Here is a 19,146-nt window from a genome sequence, read left to right on the forward strand (position 1 = left end):
GATATATTGCTCACGCATGCCATGGGCATATGTGAAATGACACCCCAAAATAAATTCTGCTGCTTCTCCTGAGTACGGGGATACCACATATGTGGGACTTTTTGGGAGCCTAGCCGCGTACGGGGCCCCGAAAACCAAGCACCGCCTTCAGGCTTTCTAAGGGCGTTACAGTTTTGAAGGCCATAAAATGCCAAGATGGCACAAACCCCCCCCAAATGACCCCATTTTGGAAAGTAGACACCCCTAAATTTAGGGGTACACTAGTGAGACTAGGTAATAAATGGCGGGTGCCCTGAAACTATAAAAAAAATAACTAACCAACCAGCGTCACCTGTAACAGTTATATGGTGATCACTGGTGAAAGGGTTAACTAGGGGGCAATCAGGGGGCTTTATGCGGTAGTATATGGGGGTCCCTGGCGCTATAAAAAGCTGCGGCGAACCTAAATACCTACCTGCCTAACAAGCGTCACCTGTGACACTAATACAGTGATCAGAAAAACGATCGCTTATTAGGCTGGGTTCACACTGGAGCGATGCGGGAACGCCACGAATCCGCGGCGGGTTCCCGCATCACATGCCTCCCGGCGGCAGTTCACACTGCCCTATGCGAACTGCTGGGAGTGTCAGTGAAATGTTAATGACACCCCCAGATCAGTTCGCATATCGCAGTGCGATCTGCAAACTCGGATCGCATGGTGTGAACACCCATGCGATCCGATTCTGCTGCGGACCAAAAAAAGGGTCCCGTGCGAGTTTGCGGCGGGTGCGGCGGGTGCGACACGAATTCAGCCATACTATCTGTATGGCTGAACTCGAATCGCACAGAGATCGGATGTGATTTGCACTGCAGTGCGGTGCGAATCACATCCGTTCTCATAAACCGCTGCAATGAGAACCCAGCCTTAGTGACACTGGCGACGGGGGGTGATCACGGGGTTAAACCTTTATTGGGGGGGTTAGGGGGGCACATTAGAACTAAAGGGGGCTAACCCTAACTGCCCTAACAGTTACTACAGTCACAAATGACACCAAAAAAAAAGCAATTGGTGTCACTGTGACTGGGGGGGCAGGGGTAATTGGGGGGTGATCGGGGGTAAAGGGGGGGTGTGAGTGTGCCTGGCATGTTCTACTGTATGTGGGGTGTGTTGGTGCAACTCACCGAACCTCTCTCCTCGGTGCCGGAACGAAAACTACCGACACGGAGGAGAGAATACATCACTTCCTCTCCTGTGTTTACATTACAGGAGAGGAAGTGATGTCACCGGACATTTTCATTCGCCGGGAGCGATCGAGAGGGGGTGGCCATGAATGAATGGCCGTCCCCTCGTCCGGGATCACTCCCGAACGAATACCGACCGCCGCAGGGCAGGCAAGGAAGTACATGTAAGCCCTTATGCCTGCCCGTGCCATTCTGCCGACGTACATCGGCGTGCGGCGGTCGGCAAGTGGTTAAAGTTCATTTTATGCACATTAGCTATTTTCCTCTGGAACATTTAAATGTTCTACTTTGTGGGCTGAACTTGGAGTCTCCTATACAAACTACTACTTCCATCTCCTACTCCGCCTTACGGTTGCAGTTCAAATTAGGTTGCAGGATGTCCACCTTAAGCCTGAGCTTGAAACTGCGCTGATAGAAGACAACCATTCTCAGTTGATTTCTATTGATTTACTATTATTCTCTACACCTGACATGGATAAACTTAAAGCAGAGCTCCACCCAAAAGTGGAAGCCCTGCTTATCTGCTTCCTCCCCCCTCTAGTACCACACTTAGCACCTTTCAGGGGGAGGGGACGTGGATACCTGTCAAAAACAGGTACCCGATTCCACTTCCGTGTAAGGCCGCTGCGGCAACCCACATCATTTGCCGCTCCTCCTCATTCCCTCTGCCGCCTTCTGGGAGACACACAGCTCCCATAAGACAGCGTGACCACAAGGCTTCACTTCCTGTTTCCCTTGATAAGGACGTCGGCACCTGCCCCCGAAGCCGATGGATGGGTCGGCTTTGGGTGCCGACATCGCAGACTCCCTGGATGGGTAAGTATCCTTATATTAAAAGTCATCAGCTACATAATTTGTGGTTGCTGACTTTAATTTTTTTTAATACAGGCTGGACTTTCCCTTTAAGACTCAATGGCAAGAAGATATTGTGGCATTACAGGACAACACATGGGCGGAAGTGGTAGGGAGTCAATTATCTGGAGTTATGGCAGCTGGGGATAAGGTTATTCAACTAAAATGCCCACAGAGAATCTATTATACCCCTTTAAGATTATATATAAGGGGTAGGCTAGGCTCCTCGGGGTGTTACAGATATCATGAGAATACTGGTGACTTTTTTCATAAGATATGGGCTTGTCTCAGTGTAGGATGTTTCTGGTCCTCTATCGCTACTTTTAGGAAAGAAAAATTAGCTTTACCTAACATTTGTACCCCAAATACTGGTATATGTCTCCTAGGAGACTTAGAATATGAAGAGCTCCGAGAATCCTGAAAATCGACACTGTTCCAGGTTTAATTTTGTATGTTTATTTAAATTTAATAAAATTACCTTTAAGAAAAAAAATCTATTTTATTTTTTTGGCAAAAAAAATAAAATAAAATAAAAGATGGTGTACTTACAGTACCTGCTCTGCAATATTGCACAGAGTGACCCCTTACCTCCACTGGGTCTGTCCTTAGCTCCCAACTGTCCCTGATTTCAAGGGTCTGTCCCTGATTTGGAGCAATGTCCCTCTGTCCCTCATTCGTCCCTCATTTTAGTCTGATCCATATAGTTGTATACAGGCCCAGACTGGCCATAGGGCAGACCGGGCATTTGCCCGGCGGGCCGAGGCCGCCCGCTCCATAGAATGTTGCTGTTTAGGCCGCACAGCGGGAGGTAAACGGCTACCGTGGCCTGAACATGGTTAACACAGGTCGTGGCCACCGCTACCGCTATGTGGCCATTCCGTGTCTCCTCTGGCGGAACTGGCGGCTGCATGGGCTGAGCTGTGTGTCTCTCTCACATACAGCTCAGCCTCAGCGCCGCGCTGACAGTTCCGCTCTCTGCTCACAGGGGCTGCTCCTCCTCCTCCAGCCAAGGTGTCTGCACGGTGAGGCAAGGGGCGGGGCTGCTGTCAAGACGTTTCCCCCGCTCGCGCCCCCCTCCCCTTCTCTTGTCAGCAGCACATGTGAGGAGAAAGCTTCCCTCACCATTGGCCACAACAGAGGGCCAATCGGAGACCTAGAGGGGCATCATGGGAATTGTAGTCCCAGAGAAAGGTAGCCCAATTGTTTTCAGCAGGGAGCTGACTACACTCCCCAGCATGCACACTGCTGGGAGGAGGGAGATAAAAACCTGGAGACAAGCAGAAGTGCCTGTAGCAGCTACTACAGGAGACATAAAAAAATGAAAGAGAGGACTGTGCTGGGGAACTAATAGCCCCAGCACCACCAGAGAGAGCCACACTGCACCACACCACCAGAGAGAGAGCCACGCTGCACCGCACCACCAGAGAGAGAGAGCCACGCTGCACCGCACCACCAGAGAGAGAGAGCCACGCTGCACCGCACCACCAGAGAGAGAGAGCCACGCTGCACCGCACCACCAGAGAGAGAGAGCCACGCTGCACCGCACCACCAGAGAGAGAGCCACGCTGCACCGCACCACCAGAGAGAGAGCCACGCTGCACCGCACCACCAGAGAGAGGGCCACGCTGCACCGCACCACCAGAGAGAGGGCCACGCTGCACCACACCACCAGAGAGAGAGCCACGCTGCACCGCACCACCAGAGAGAGAGAGCCACGCTGCACCGCACCAACAGAGAGAGAGCCACGCTGCACCACCAGAGAGAGAGCCACACTGCACCACCAGAGAGAGAGCCACGCTGCACCACCAGAGAGAGAGCCACGCTGCACCACCAGAGAGGGAGCGCTACACTGCACCGCACCACCAGAGAGGGCCACACTGTACCGCACCACCAGAGAGGGCCACACTGTACCGCACCACCAGAGAGAGAGAGCCATGCTGTTCCTGCACCACCAGAGAGAGAACCACGCTGCACCACACCACCAAAAAGAGAGCAGGTCAGTGTCACTGGGCAGTGTGGGCACAATAGGAGACAGACAGTACTAGCGTTGTATGGCCACAATAGGACTGGGACACTGTAATATAAAGGGGACTGCACTGTAAAGGGGCACTGTAATTATTGCAGTGCCTCTTTACAGTGCAGTTCCCTTTATTTCACTGTGTCCCTGCACATTACAGTGTGGAGGACCGACACCAGCAACCCCCGCCAATGTCTACCAAAACCCCCTCCCGGTCCCTGGAAAAGTTGGCTGCCCAGTCTAAAATGCCCGGGCCTATTTTTTTTCCCAGTCCAGGCCTGAACGGATGAATACATTTCCATAAATATGGTGTATATCAAACACTATAGTAAGCGCTTAGCTATGATATTTAGCGAACGACATTTGGGATCAAATCTCACACGCATGTAAATTTAGTTTTTGGCCTCAGAACAGTAAAGGTTCTGAGGGGTAATTGTGTAGGTAGGCCTTAACACCAGCCTGGCCAGGCTATGTTTGGAAGTTCTGCCTGATTATGTGAACGGTGAGGTGCACATGACAGGCTAGAACCAAGTCTGGTTGGATGTTTAGGTATTGGCCTTCTCGGAGCCAACCAGTGGGAGTGCCAGGGCCCGCTGAGGAGTCTGGGAAGGGGTACTTAACCCCCCTGGCGGTGTTCCCGAGTCTGGCTCGGGGTGGAAGTTTTGTACCAAAAGCAGTAACCCCGAGCCAGACTCGGGACCACATCGCTGAATGCATGGAGAGGTTACTTACCTTGTCCCCTGGATCCAGCGATGTCCCCCCGCTGTACGAGCGGCTCGTCCTCCGCCAGATCTATCATGGAGCCAATCTCCGTTCCCTGTGAGCGTTGCGACGCACGGGGACGGAGATCGGCTCCAAATTCAAAAAGTGAAACACACAGTATACATACAGTATAATGTAATATTTCTGTAATCATAGCTGTATGTAATAATTTCACATCCCCTTTGTCCCTAGTGGTCTGTCCAGTGTCCTGCATGCAGTTTTAAATCATAAAAACTGTTCTTTATGCCTGGAAATTGGAGATTGTCCATAGCAACCAAAACTGTCACTTTACATCAAAAATGATTTTAGACCAGCTAGAAAACAGCGATAATAAATTGGAATCACTCGCAGAATTGAGGGATAGCGATTTGTGCGGAGATCCGTCATCAAATATTGAAAAGTAATGACAGCGACAATTCTGCAACTGAGCAAATTTCAGAGTTTTTGATTTGATTACATTATTGAATAATTTTTATTATTCAATACTAAGCAATTAAAGGATCTCATTGCGACAATACCAAGCCACCTACATTCAGAACTCATCAATGCAATTCCGGATAATCCAGAAATTGGAGACTTCTACATGCTGCCCAAGATTCACAAGCCAGGAAACCCAGGCAGACCCATTATAACAGGTATGAATACACTTACCGAGCATATCTCAGGCCTTGTAGAAAACATGTTAAAACCTTTAGTCATGAACACTGCGAGTTTCCTACAAGACACCACTGATTTTCTGAACAAGCTTAACAATATACAACAATTACCATCAAATACACTTCTAGTCACCATGGATGTAGAATCTCTGTACAGTAACATCCCTCACAAGGATGGGTTGTCGGCATGTCACAGATTCTTATCATCCTCACCATACCAGAAATACACTGCTGAGGATGTGACACAGCTCATCGAATTCATTCTTACACACAACTACTTCACTTTCAATAATGACATCTATCTCCAGTGTATGGGTACTGCCATGGGTAGCAAAATGGCACCCCAATATGCAAACTTATTTATGGCTGACCTGGAGGACAAATTTCTGAACAGCATACAACAAAAGCCATACAGATATTATCGCTATATTGATGATATCTTCATGATATGGACTGAAGGTGAAGAAAATCTAAACCAATTCTTCTCATTGATCAACACTTTTCACCCATCTATTAAACTAAAATTGGAGTATTCAAACACACATGTCAACTTCCTAGACACTACAGTATACATCAGGGACCACAAGCTTCACACTTCGATATACAGAAAACCGACTGACCGATGTAGCTATCTTCACAGTTCCAGTTTTCACCCGCAACACACTAAACGGGCCATCATACACAGCCAGGCCATCAGATACCACCGAATTTGTTCAGACCCAGAAGACAGAGATAAACATCTCAGAACACTGGCAGACTCCTTCCACAAGAAAGGTTACAAAGAGAAAACCATCAACAACAGCATAAACACAGCCTTGAAAACCCAAAGAGAAAATCTCCTCCAATACACAGAGAAAAAAACAAATAACCGAGTACCTCTAGTCACCACATACAACCCAACACTAGAAGGGATCAAAAAGATAATCAAAGATTTACAACCCATTATAACAGAGGATGACACTCTGAAAGGAATATTCCAACAACCCCCATTATTGGCTTTCAGACAACCACCCAACCTCAGACACAAACTAATCAGCAGGAAACTTCACTCTGATTATGATGACACAAATAATGGAAGCAAACCCTGCAATAAAAAGCGCTGCAAACTATGCAACCAGATCAATCCATCCAAAAGTGTCACACACACAAATGGGACCTTCAATATCATGGGATCTTACAACTGTACCTCCAGCAATGTTGTATACCTCATCCAATGCAAAAGGTGCAGCAAAGGATCTTATGTTGGTGAAACAGGACAGAAGTTGCAAACGAGGATGAATTTACACAGACACACCATCAAGGAACATAAAGAAGACAGTTTATGTACACCTGTTGGACATCACTTCTCACAACCGGACCACACTATAGAAGACCTCAATGTTTTAGTTCTTAAAGGGAATTTCAGAACTATCCAGGAAAGGAAAACCTTTGAACTAAGAATGATAATTCTTTTTGACACAAAAAATAATGGCCTGAATTTAGACATAGGTTTCCTCACTCATTATACTAAAGTTTTACAACCCCCTCTGTGACTAGCAACCCCCCCCCCTCCATTCCATAGCTCTCCCTCTGTCTTATCTCACTAACTCTTCTCTTATCTTTATTGCCCCATTGATTTGTATGTGTTTTTTTTTTTTTTTGTTTTCTCTCTTCTTTCCCTCAGAGGTGTTTTTTTTTTTTTTTTTTGTTTTTTTTTTTTGTTTTGGTTTTACATTCTGCTTAAAAATTTGTAAATCAGTACTGCTTGGACCTTGAAGAAGGGGACATACCCGAAAGCTTGTCCTGAAAAATTGTATGTTAGTGCAAATAAAAAAAGTATCACGGACAGTACTCAATTTTCTCTGTCACAATTGCACTAATACGGCTACTATCACATTAAGTATTATTGTTATATTATTATTTGGTATAATTATTTACAGGTCAAATTTGCAGCCACAAAATAATTAATAGCTGTGCAAACATAGTCCCACCACATGGCCAATGACATAACACATGTATGAGGTGAATCTGGGATCGACAACTACAAGCATTCTTTTTTTATATGGGAAATTGTTGTGACAATTCAGGACTGTGGAGCGCATGAAGGCAATGGAGGAGAGGGAAGGTCAGGGTAGGCAAAGAGGGTGCAGGAGGTGATCACCAGCAGCGTAACATACAGCAATGACACCTGCACCGTGATAGAGTCATCTGACAACAGCACCGTGATAGAGAGCACTGACATCAGCAGCGTGACATAAAGCACTAACACCAGCACCGTGACATACAGCACTGACAGCAGCAACGTGATAGAGAGTACTGACATCAGCACCGTGATATACAGCACTGACACCTGCACCGTAAGCAGCCCCAGGAGGAAATCAGCATAGCACAGGGATGGTGGGAGCCCCTCATAATGAGCATAGCACAGGGATGGTGGGAGCCCCTCATAATGAGCATAGCACAGGGATGGTGGGAGCCCCTCATAATGAGCATAGCACAGGGATGGTGGGAGCCCCTCATGATAAGCAGCCCCAGGAGGATGTCAGCATAGCACAGGGATGGTGGGAGCCCCTCATAATAAGCAGCCCCAGGAGGATGTCAGCATAGCACAGGGATGGTGGGAGCCCCTCATAATAAGCAGCCCCAGGAGGAAGTCAGCACAGCACAGGGATGGTGGGAGCGCCTCATAATAAGCATCCCCAGGAGGAAGTCAGCACAGCACAGGGATGGTGGGAGCCCTTCATAATGAGCATAGCACAGGGATGGTGGGAGCACCTCAAAATATGCACAGCAGAGGTACAGCCCCAGGAGGAAGTCAGCACAGCACAGGGATGGTGGGAGCCCCTCATAATATGCACAGCAGAGGTACAGCCCCAGGAGGATGTCAGAGGTCAGCAGTAGTGCACCTCAACCCTATGTATTGTGGACCTATACCAGTCCTTATAGAATAGCAGACTGTACCTCACTCAACCAGGCATGTACTGGCCATTGGGACTACCAGGAGTTTCCCGGTGGGCCGATGGCTCAGTGGGCCACTCTGATGTAAGGAGGTGCTGATGGGACACTCTGATGTTAGGGGGTGCTGATGGGACACTCTGATGTAAGGGGGTGCTGATGGGACACTCTGATGTAAGGGGGTGCTGATAGGACATTCTGATGTAAGGGGGTGCTGATGGGACACTCTGATGTAAGGGGGTGCTGATGGGACACTCTGATGTAAGGGGTGCTGGCGGGACACTCTGTTGTAAGGGGGCTGGTGATGGGACACTCTGTTGTAAGGGGGCTGGTGATGGGACACTCTGATGTAAGGGAGTGCTGATGGGACACTCAAACTGTAAGTGGGCCGGTCTGGATGAAGTCCTCGGCCAAATTTCTGTCCCAGTCCTGCCCTGCACTCAACCCTATGTACTGTAGTACCCTATACCTTACCAGTCCTTATAAGGACCTTTGTGGAACAAGTAGGTTGTGTGTGAGTGATTAGCAGACTGTACGTCAGTCCCTATACCGATGAAGGACTGCTGCAGTATAGGGCAGCGGTCAGCAGTAGTGCACCTCAACCCTATGTATTGTGGACCTATACCAGTCCTTATAGAATGGCAGTCTGTACCTCACTCAACCCTATGTACTATACCACCCTACACCAGGTTATTACCAGTCCTTATAAGGAGCTTTGTGGAACAAGTAGGTTGTGAATGATTAGCAGACTGCAGCAGAAGGGCAGCAGTCAAGTATAGTATTCTTTTTATATTTGGAAGAAAGAATATTATACGTGTACAAGCCTATTACCATACCACTGATACCAGTCCTGAAAAGAACCTTTGGGGACCTAATATAGTAACAGCTACTGATTAAACTGACCCTCACTGCCTCACACACTGCTTCCTGCCTGTCCCTATATACACTGACAAAACAGAGGCTACTGGAACAATAACTGGAATAGCACTTTTGTGGACCTGATAGTAACAGCTAATGACTAAACTGACTGTCCCTACAGTAGACATACCGTCCTGTCCCTTTCTCTAAACTGACAAAAGACACTCAGACTGCTGCAACAATCAGTAGCACAGCAAACCTATATCCTGAACTGTGAACTACACCTAACACCTATACCAGTCCTGAAAAGAACTTTTGTGTACCAAATAGCTAGCGATTTGGGTCACTGCAATCTCTCCCTGCTCCACACAGTAACCTCTCCCTATAGTGACAGAAGAAAAAATTTAAAATGGCCGCCGGATCGGGTCTATTTATAAGTTAGGGGGAATGTCCAAGTGTCCATGTGCTGTAATGTCTCAATTGGCTGTCCTGTACCCCATGATGGATGTGTCATCATAGGTCACACAGTAAACACGGAAGTCCGCCGGGCGAACGGCGCCAATAGTCCACCGAACGGGCGGTCCGCGAACAGCCGAAATTCGCCACGAAACGACCGCCAGGCGAACTGTTCGGCCATCACTATCCGGGTGTGCTCTCGGCTTGGAGGGACACCACAGCTCGTGGAAGTGACCGGGGGAGGACTCTTCGGAGGAGGGCCGGCTAGTGGCATCCTGAGAAGTGCCTGGTTACTGACTTGGGAATAGGGATGGCCTTGCGGTTCGCCCGGGGGTCGGTTCACGGCAAATTTTGCGTGTTCGTGATTCGCCAAACCGGTGGACTTCTGCCACTGTTTGTGTGGCGGACATATGCATTTACATTGTGAAAGAACTTTGACCCATGATGACACCTCTATCATGGGGTACAGGACAGCCAATTGAGACATTTCAGCACATGGACAATTGGACATTCCCCCTACATTATAAATAGACCTGATCTGGCGGCCATTTTACATTCTGTCTTTTGTCAGTGTAGGGAGAGGTTGCTGTGTGGAGCAGGGACAGACTGTAGTGATACAAATCGCTAGCTATTAGGTCCACCAAAGTCCTTTTAAGGACTGGTATAGGTGTACAGTATATAGGATTCTGGTGCACTGCTGCTGACTGCTGTGCTGCTGATTGCACTGCTGACCGATTCTGCAGCTGTCTTTTGTCAGTGTAGGGACAGGACGCTGTGTGGAGCAGGGACAGTCAGTTTAATCACTAGCTATTACTATTATGTCCACAAAAGTCCTTTTAAGGACTGGTATAGGTGTACAGTATATAGGGTTCTGGTGCACTGCTGCTGAATGCTGTGCTGCTGATTGCTGAGTGCACTGCTGACCGATTCTGCAGATGTCTTTTGTCAGTGTAGGGACAGGACGCTGTATGGAGCAGGGACAGTTAGTTTAATCACTAGCTATTACTATTAGGTCCACAAAGGTCCTTTTAAGGACTGAATATAGGGTTGTACACGTATAATATACGTTCTTTCAAATATAGAAAGCCTATTATACTTGACTGCTGAGCTGAGTGCTGACCGATTCTGCAGCTGTCTTTTATCAGTGTAGGGACTGAGGGACAGTCTGCAAATCACTAGCTACTAGGTCCGCAAAGGTCCTTTTAAGGACTGGCATAGGTGTACAGTATATAGGGTTGTACGCGTATAATATACTTTCTTTCAAATATAGAAAGCCTATTATACTTGACTGCTGAGCTGAGTGATGACCGATTCTGCAGCTGTCTTTTATCAGTGTAGGGACTGAGGGACAGTCTGCAAATCACTAGCTACTAGGTCCACAAAGGTCCTTTTAAGGACTGGCATAGGTGTACAGTATATAGGGTTGTACGCGTATAATATACTTTCTTTCAAATATAGAAAGCCTATTATACTTGACTGCTGAGCTGAGTGATGACCGATTCTGCAGCTGTCTTTTATCAGTGTAGGGACTGAGGGACAGTTTGTAAATCACTAGCTACTAGGTCCACAAAGGTCCTTTTAAGGACTGGTATAGGTGTACAGTATATAGGGTTGTACACGTATAATATACTTTCTTTCAAGTATAGAAAGCATATTATATATCACAGTGCTAATGTCAGTGCTCGCTATCATGGTGCTGGTGTCAGTGCTCTCTATCTCGGTGCTGGTGTCAGTGCTCTCTATCTCAGTGCTGGTGTCAGTGCTCTCTATCACGGTGCTGGTGTCAGTGCGCTCTATCTCGGGGCTGGTGTCAGTGCTCTATCTCTATCTCAGTGCTGGTGTGGTGTCAGTGCTCTCTATCTCGGTGCTGGTGTCAGTGCTCTCTATCACGGTGCTGGTGTCAGTGCTCTCTATCACGGTGCTGGTGTCAGTGCTCTCTATCTCGGGGCTGGTGTCAGTGCTCTCTCTCTATCTCAGTGCTGGTGTGGTGTCAGTGCTCTCTATCTCGGTGCTGGTATCAGTGCGCTCTATCTCGGTGCTGGTGTCAGTGCTCTCTATCACGGTGCTGGTGTCAGTGCTCTCTATCTCGGTGCTGGTGTCAGTGCTCTCTATCACGGTGCTGGTGTGGTGTCAGTGCTCTCTATTTCGCTGTTGGTGTCAGTGCTCTCTCTCCATCTCGGTGCTGGTGTCAGTGCTCTCTCTCTATCTCTGTGCTGGTGCTGGTGTCAGTGCTCTCTATCTCGGTGCTGGTGTCAGTGCTCTCTATCTCGGTGCTGGTGTCAGTGCTCTCTATCTCGGTGCTGGTGTCAGTGCTCTCTATCATGGTGCTGGTGTCAGTGCTCAGTCTCTATCACGGTGCTGGTTTCAGACAGTGAGGGAGATAGCAGCAGAGAAGCCAATCAGCAGGCAGTGCCAGCAACATGACTGAGGATCAGCACTGGACTGGCACCTCCGGACCACCGCAGTGGAGCCCTGCATAGGTGGGGGTAAGGGCCGGGCAGAGGGAGGGCTCAAGCACAGGTTGGCACACTGGGACACTGGCACAGGACTGCACTGCCCTCACTGTGGCACTGATCATCTCCTGCACCCTCTTCATAGCCTGCCCTGGCCTTGCCTCTCCTCCATGGCGTTCATGCGCTCCTGAATTGTCAAAATTTCACAGATAAAAAAAGAATGTTTGTCGTTGTCGATCCCAGATTCACTTAATAGTTTTGTTATGTCAGTGTCCATGTTGTGGGACTATGTGTGCACAACTAGTAAGTTTTTTGTGGCTGAAAATATGACCTGGAGGTTTTTAAGGTTCGCCTGCCATTAAATTCAATGGTGTCCGCAGCGAACTTTGCTGTTTACAAACTTTTGGCTGCGTTCGCGGTTCGCGTTCACGAAACGTCCTGTCGGAAGTTCATCCATCACTAGTTGGGAAGGACATTGACAAATTCACAATTTTCTAGTACCATAAAGGAGACAGGAGACATTCCAGGTACTGAGGAAAAAGGTTCCTGTTCACTCTTAGAAGGTTCTACTGCAAAATAAAACCTTTTTAAAAAGACTTCATCTGTGTCAGTGTACAAGTCGTTGGGTATCAACCCTGGGAACCCCTAGAAGTGGAAGAGCAGGCCAAGAGAAGGTGACCTGCCCGTGATAGAAAGCAGGAGACCGGGAGGCTGCCGCCGAGCAGGGGAAGCTGCCCGTGATGGAGAGCAGGAGACCGGGAGGCTGCCACCGAGCAGGGGAAGCTGCCGGTGGTGGGGTAAGTGCTACCAACGGACCGATGGGGGGGGGTGGCATACTGTTTGCCACCACTGCCTAGAAGCACTGATTACACCCCCCAAAAAAGGCCGTCACTTCACCACTTTACTCACTGACAGTACTTGTCTTTACCAGCCGAGACCCATTTTATCTTGTTCCGCCACTGGCTCTACACTGATTAGACACAAAAGGCGGGAATTATTATTTCTCCAATCACAAGCAGGTGAGGGAGATTGGGCCTCTCCAGACATTCTTGGCCAGGACAAGTACCGTCAGTGAGTAAAGCGGCAATGTGACAGCCTTTTTTGGGGGCATCAGCTTTCCCGGGGGGGGTTTCATTCTGGGACACTGCATTGTCCTGGAATGACCTGCAAAATGCGGGACTGCCCCGGGCAATCTGAGACATGTGGTCACCCTAGTTCCACCACTACCAAGTTTTCTAATTTGATAGAACGCCTGCAGTCAGAAGGCGGCGGCAGCCATCTTACTACACCCAACTAGGGCTTGAATTTCAGAATAATTTAGCAATAAAGTGAGCGTATATAAATAAATATAGTATATTGATATCTGTGATGCTTTTTTTATGTTAAATTTTGAAAGAAGCTGGACACCAGCATACCTTCCAACTTTTTGAGATGGGAATGAAAGACACCTATCAGCAAAAGTATGTAGGTATAGGACACACCCCTTACCACGCTCCCTTTAGGAGAATTAAACAAAAAACAAGATTGGTTAAACCCACAAGTGCTTTTTTTTACCACTAATATTCCTTTATATTGACTTTTGGAATGTGCAAATGCAGAAATTTAGAAATCAGATAGCTGTAGGAAGTGGCGGAGGCCATGTTGGTACACCCCGCATTACTCTGCACTAAACCTTTAGGCTTTCAAAATTAAACATCCAAACAGCATTGCAGATTTCAACATAAAATATTTATTTATATGCGCTCAGTTGATTGCTAAAATTACTCAGAAATTCAAGCCGTAGCTGGGTAAGATGTCTGATGCAGCTGTTCTGTCAGATTAGCAAACCCGTGGAATGAATACGTTGCTGACGGAACGTCCCTTCCGTTCGCCGATCTGATGGGTTCGCTAATCTCATAGAACATTGGCTATTGATTGGTCTGCTATGTAATACCACGCTGAACCACTTGGTGGCAGGATGTAGCAGTCCGATGTTTATGTTGAGGAGAGATTGTCTTAGCCCGCTAGTCAATAGAGTACTATGTAATACCGCGCTCAACCGCCTTGGTGGCAGGATGTTAGCAGTGTCAGAAAGGAACTGATGATAGAGTGCAGTTCATCAGTTGCTTCCGGCAGGAGGCGGGGACATTACACAAGCACACATGATTGTCGGCTGTCGTGAAATGGGCTAGAACGATTTCTTATTGGTCGGAAAACACAGAGGGGAGTATTATCGTGCATCCTGCAAGAGTAAAGTGTCCTTGACAGTGAGGAGTAGAGATGAGTGGCATGGAGCCCCCTGTGATCGATGGCTTCACCCCCGGTGCCCGGGTACAGGAAGAGGGTTTCAGGGGAAAGTTCTCGAGGAAAGTGAAGGAGAATCCCTTTGTACCGATCGGTAAGTAGGCGATGCCCACATGAGACGCGTGCGATTTGCAGTATAAACCAGGCGATCAGATGTTTTAGAGCATAGCGCCAACATATACCATAGCACAGTCTTTGCCACACTGAAGCTTACCACAGCTGTCAGTATTTTAAAGTAATACAAATGAATGAAGTGAGCAGAAGCCTGTAATATAAGTCCTACTTAGCTGTCCATTGTGGAGGGACATGGGAGAGCTCCACTCAGCTGTCATGCAGAGCCATGGCTGCTGTTGGTATCACTTTGGGATATGTCAGATCTGTGTGCCCTCTGGGGATCCACCTTGCTGTGTCGCTTACTACCATGTCCCCGGTGAGCTGTTGTGACCCCCATGTTGTGCAGCTGGGGACACAGATGCCTGACACAAGGCAGCGACAGTGCCTGTATCCAAAAGAACGCAGATTGGCGCTACCGCCTAGCAATCCTCTTCTTTTACAAGCTGTTGGGGATTTTTCTTTTTTGTATTGTCAAGTGTCAGGGTTGGAAAGTACACCTGCCGCCCCCATGGGTTCAGTTGTTTCTGACCGACCACAAGCAGACGCTGCCTCTGTATATTCCACAGCAAACAAAACTGGCATTTAAAGGCCTAGTCCACTTTTCTAAACAGGTTTGCTTTACACCTTCATTTAGGCTGTACCAGGAAGACCCTCTCCCACTTACATAAATTGTGGGGTATTTCTCCTTGGAGCGTCCTGTTGATATATATGAATTTGGTGGGGTATACACTACTAATTTTTTATATTTTTTTCCAGTTCAACCCATGGGTTGGACAAAAGAAAACTGTCCACTCCGGTTAGAGCCACTGTACTAACCATGGTTAGTTCAGCGATCATCCCCCCCCCCAGCATGAATGTCCGACAGAAGCTGGCCAGCTTCTTTTGGACAGACTGACTGTCTGACTATCTGGCTGTTGTCTCCTAACATTTGGCCTGTGTATACCAGGCTTTATGGTGGCTCTGCCAGATTGCCCTACATTTCTCACCACTGCACCCCTGTCCAATTTGGCTGCTGGGAGTGAAGAGAAATACCTGATACTTGTGGGTATAGGGGAGTATGTGACTCACCCCCCCCCCCCTTCCTCTTATGTGACAGTGCTGGAGCTTGGCAAGTGACTGCTGGAGTACTCCCCTTCCTCGCACGGGACAGTGCCAGAGCTTGGCAAGTGACTGCTCGAGTATGTGATTCACTCTCCTTCCTCCCACGGGACAGCGCCAGAGCTTGGCAAGTGACTGCTGGAGTACTCCCCTTCCTCGCACGGGACAGTGCCAGAGCTTGGCAAGTGACTGTTCGAGTATGTGATTCACTCTCCTTCCTCCCACGGGACAGCGCCAGAGTTTGGCAAGTGACTGCTCGAGTATGTGATTCACTGTCCTTCCTCCCACGGGACAGCGCCAGAGTTTGGCAAGTGACTGCTCGAGTATGTGATTCACTCTCCTTCCTCCCACGGGACAGCGCCAGAGCTTGGCAAGTGACTGCTCCAGTATGTGATTCACTCCCCTTCCTCCCACGGGAAAGCGCCGGGGCTTGGCAAGTGACTGCTCTGGCACTGCCACATGGGGACAGGGAGAACTTAGTCCTGTGTAAAGCCCTAGGTTGTCTTGTCATTTGCATAAGGCTGCTTCTTTTTTTACTTCCCTTGGCAAACAGATCGGTAGGCTGAGTGGAGAAAAAGTAATCATAAGCACTTGCTGAGGCCAGTAATAAAATGCTACTGTGCGCTCCATGGGAAAAGCACAGGTTCACTTTAATCCAGACCCCATGATGGTGATGTAACCAAATGTAGCAGCACAGTAAAAATGTATGGCAAGTAGGGCAGGTATTCAAAATGTCCCATAAAGTATAGTGTCTTGTATGTGTAGATTTCTATGTACACACCCACAAGCTGGTGCTAACTTTGAGGTAGGTGTAACCGGTATAGAAGAGTAAACATTTGGAAAGGGTCTTTCAGAAACAATACTGTGAAATAGTAGTGATTTCTTTTTAGTTTTTTCTTTACTGATTTCTACTGTGATTAAGCATATTTTCTTTACTGGTAAGAGTGGTCCTCAAACTGTGGGCCGCAGGCTAAATGTGGCCTTTGCCTTTGATCACCTGTTGGGGCACTATTCCTGCCAACTCTATCAGGTTGAACGGCACACAAACACAAATCTTCCAAATACAACACTTGCCCCAGTGGCAATTATCCAACGGGTGATTTTTCTTTAGTTTGGAGAAGTCCTTTTACTTCCTGAGAGGGTTCTTAACCATACACTAGTCTATCCAAAACCTAAAAACAGACTGGCTTTACACTTTACTTTAATTTTCATATCATTAGTAATAATGGGAAGTATTAGTTTAGGGCCCCAATTGAATTTTAAGCTTAAATACATTGCAGGAGCTTCAAAACAAAAAGGTGCTCTATGTCTTGCAGTTCATTTCCCCCCCTAAAACAACTACAGCCCAAGTAGAAAAGTCTGTCTCCTGTCAGCAGCTGCAGAGAAGGACCTTTGCTGTCTGTGTGGAAGCAGTGGTCTCCCTACAGAGGTCTGATGCACCCCCCTACTATGTCAGAACCAGTGCTGTCAGAAGGGACAATGAGCTGTGCTGAGCAATTGGTCTGACTCTGCAGGGACACTGAAGGTAAGGCTGTAGTTCAGCTATAAAAAAAAAAAAAAAAAAAAAAAGTCCTAAAATAATTTTTCAGTTTAGACATGTTGCGGAAGTGCTTGCTTTGTGAACCACTGTGCAGAAAAAAAAGATGCATGTGGGCAGGCTTATATAAGGCAGTTCAAGGTGAATATTACCAGTGCTGTGATCTTCATTAGTAGTCCAGCACGACGGGTGGTGGAGCAGTGGACAGAAGCAACGGATTTCCAGATCTTCACTGGAATACAATCTCCACCAAAAAAAAAGTAGGGTCCCAGCAGCTTTTAGCCATAATGTACTAGTATGCAGATTTCCCTGGCTAGTGATCCCCTCCAGCACTGTGTTGTCAGCTCTCCCACGGGTCATGGGTGCTGCCATCTTCTCCTGGTCTTCCCTCTGGGTTCGGACTCTTCAGGCACTTGATTTGGTGGATTGCAATGATGATACACACATGTGCCCAGCAGTCACAGCAAAGTGCCACAGCTCGGTGTATACAAGTGTTTATAGGCCAAGAGAAGGGTTTATGTCAGAAGAGATCAGTGGGGTCTCTTTTGTGAAAAAGATAAATTTTAAAAAAATAACGACCTTTCGTGTGTGTGTGTGTGTGTGTTTGTTTTTGTTTTTTTCTCTTCTATTATTAATGTTTCAGCAGGTAGAGAAATTGTATATTTAGCCTTCTAACTTAAGTTGACCCTTACCAATAATTTTCCTTTGCTGTCTCCACAGGGTGCCTTGCCACTGCTGGTGCTTTGACGTATGGGCTTATTGCTTTCAAGCAGGGAAAAACCCGCCAGTCCCAGCTTTTGATGCGCACCCGTATTGCTGCACAAGGATTCACAGTAGCAGCCATTATGTTTGGAGTCTATATGGCTGCTGCAAAATCCCCACCTCATCCTAATTGAAGTCCTGATATGTTGGTTAAAAGAAATGATACTTTGGCTCATCCCAAGGGATGGAGGACCTTATGGGGGGCAAGCTGAAGCCTATGGAAAAAGAGTTGGACTTTTTCTATTACCGGGTTATGGGATAAATGTTTGTGATCATAATAAATATCTACACTAAGTATACCTGAATCTTCATTGTGATGGTGGATATTATACAGCTACTAAAGCCAACCTACTTAGATGTGTGGGAATTCTGCATTCAGGGCTTTCTAGGTCAGAAGGGTATAACAAGGACCCGGGTGCTTCCAAAGTGGAGCGTATCATGGTGCAATGTATCCCTAAGTGATACCTTTTGAATTTGGTTTACGGGTTGTTTTCTCCTGGAGGGAATCTTTTTAAATCTTACATCACTGGTTTTGCTGGTTAGTAAGCATATATTGTCACTATATTTTTATTTTTTTTGTAAATAAAACTCAAAAAAAAAGTACTTTTTTTGTTTGTTTTGAATATAAAGAAACCTTAGGCTGGCCATACGTGGTCGAATTTCGAAAATAACTTTCTTTTGAATATCATAAAATTTGTGCGTTTTTGTGATCCGATGGTGCCACCATTGATTTTGAAATTCAGCCAACCAAGCCATCAAGTTCACCTCCTGTTACAGAAAAGCATTTTCGTGGCTGGGAATCTTCCTTTCTTTCTGGGAATTTTCTTTTTTGAGTTAAATTTTTCGCACAATTCTCCAATGATTGATTAGAAAATCGTTAGTTTTTCAAAAAATTTCCAACACGTCCAATTACTCAAATTTGATGGCCGTGCAAAAATCTGATGGTGCGAAATCCAAATGAAAATTCTTAGATAACATTTTTGAAATTCGACCCATGTATGGCCTGCCTTAGAGTATGAATGTATTAGAACTTGGGAGTCATCTGATCCTTTGTTACAGTAGATAACTGAATTCATAATGGCTTCTGATGAAGTCATATACCTACATGCTCTGCAGGACATCAAGTTGACCTGCATACATATC

At 47.1% G+C, this 19,146-nt stretch overlaps 1 protein-coding gene across 1 annotated transcript; it reads left to right on the forward strand.

The window, feature by feature from the left end:
• The first annotated feature begins 14,329 nt into the window (after positions 1-14,329).
• HIGD2A (HIG1 hypoxia inducible domain family member 2A) lies at positions 14,330-18,300 on the forward strand. Its single transcript, XM_077472388.1, has 2 exons — positions 14,330-14,586; positions 17,962-18,300. Exons 1-2 carry the CDS (start codon positions 14,469-14,471, stop codon positions 18,135-18,137), a joined length of 294 nt encoding a protein of 97 aa, XP_077328514.1. The 5' UTR covers positions 14,330-14,468; the 3' UTR covers positions 18,138-18,300.
• The last annotated feature ends 846 nt before the right edge of the window (positions 18,301-19,146 follow it).

Source organism: Lithobates pipiens, unplaced genomic scaffold, assembly GCF_037356315.1.
Source record: "Lithobates pipiens isolate NorthernLeopardFrog02 unplaced genomic scaffold, aLitPip1_a1.2 Scaffold_8, whole genome shotgun sequence".
Lineage (NCBI taxonomy): Eukaryota > Metazoa > Chordata > Amphibia > Anura > Ranidae > Lithobates > Lithobates pipiens.

Bases quoted from the DNA above. Each gene is read 5' to 3' on its own strand.
- HIGD2A (XM_077472388.1), top strand. From the start codon at position 14,469: ATGAGTGGCATGGAGCCCCCTGTGATCGATGGCTTCACCCCCGGTGCC. The intron at 14,587-17,961 runs GTAAGTAGGCGA...CTGTCTCCACAG, and splicing joins GAATCCCTTTGTACCGATCG to GGTGCCTTGCCACTGCTGGT.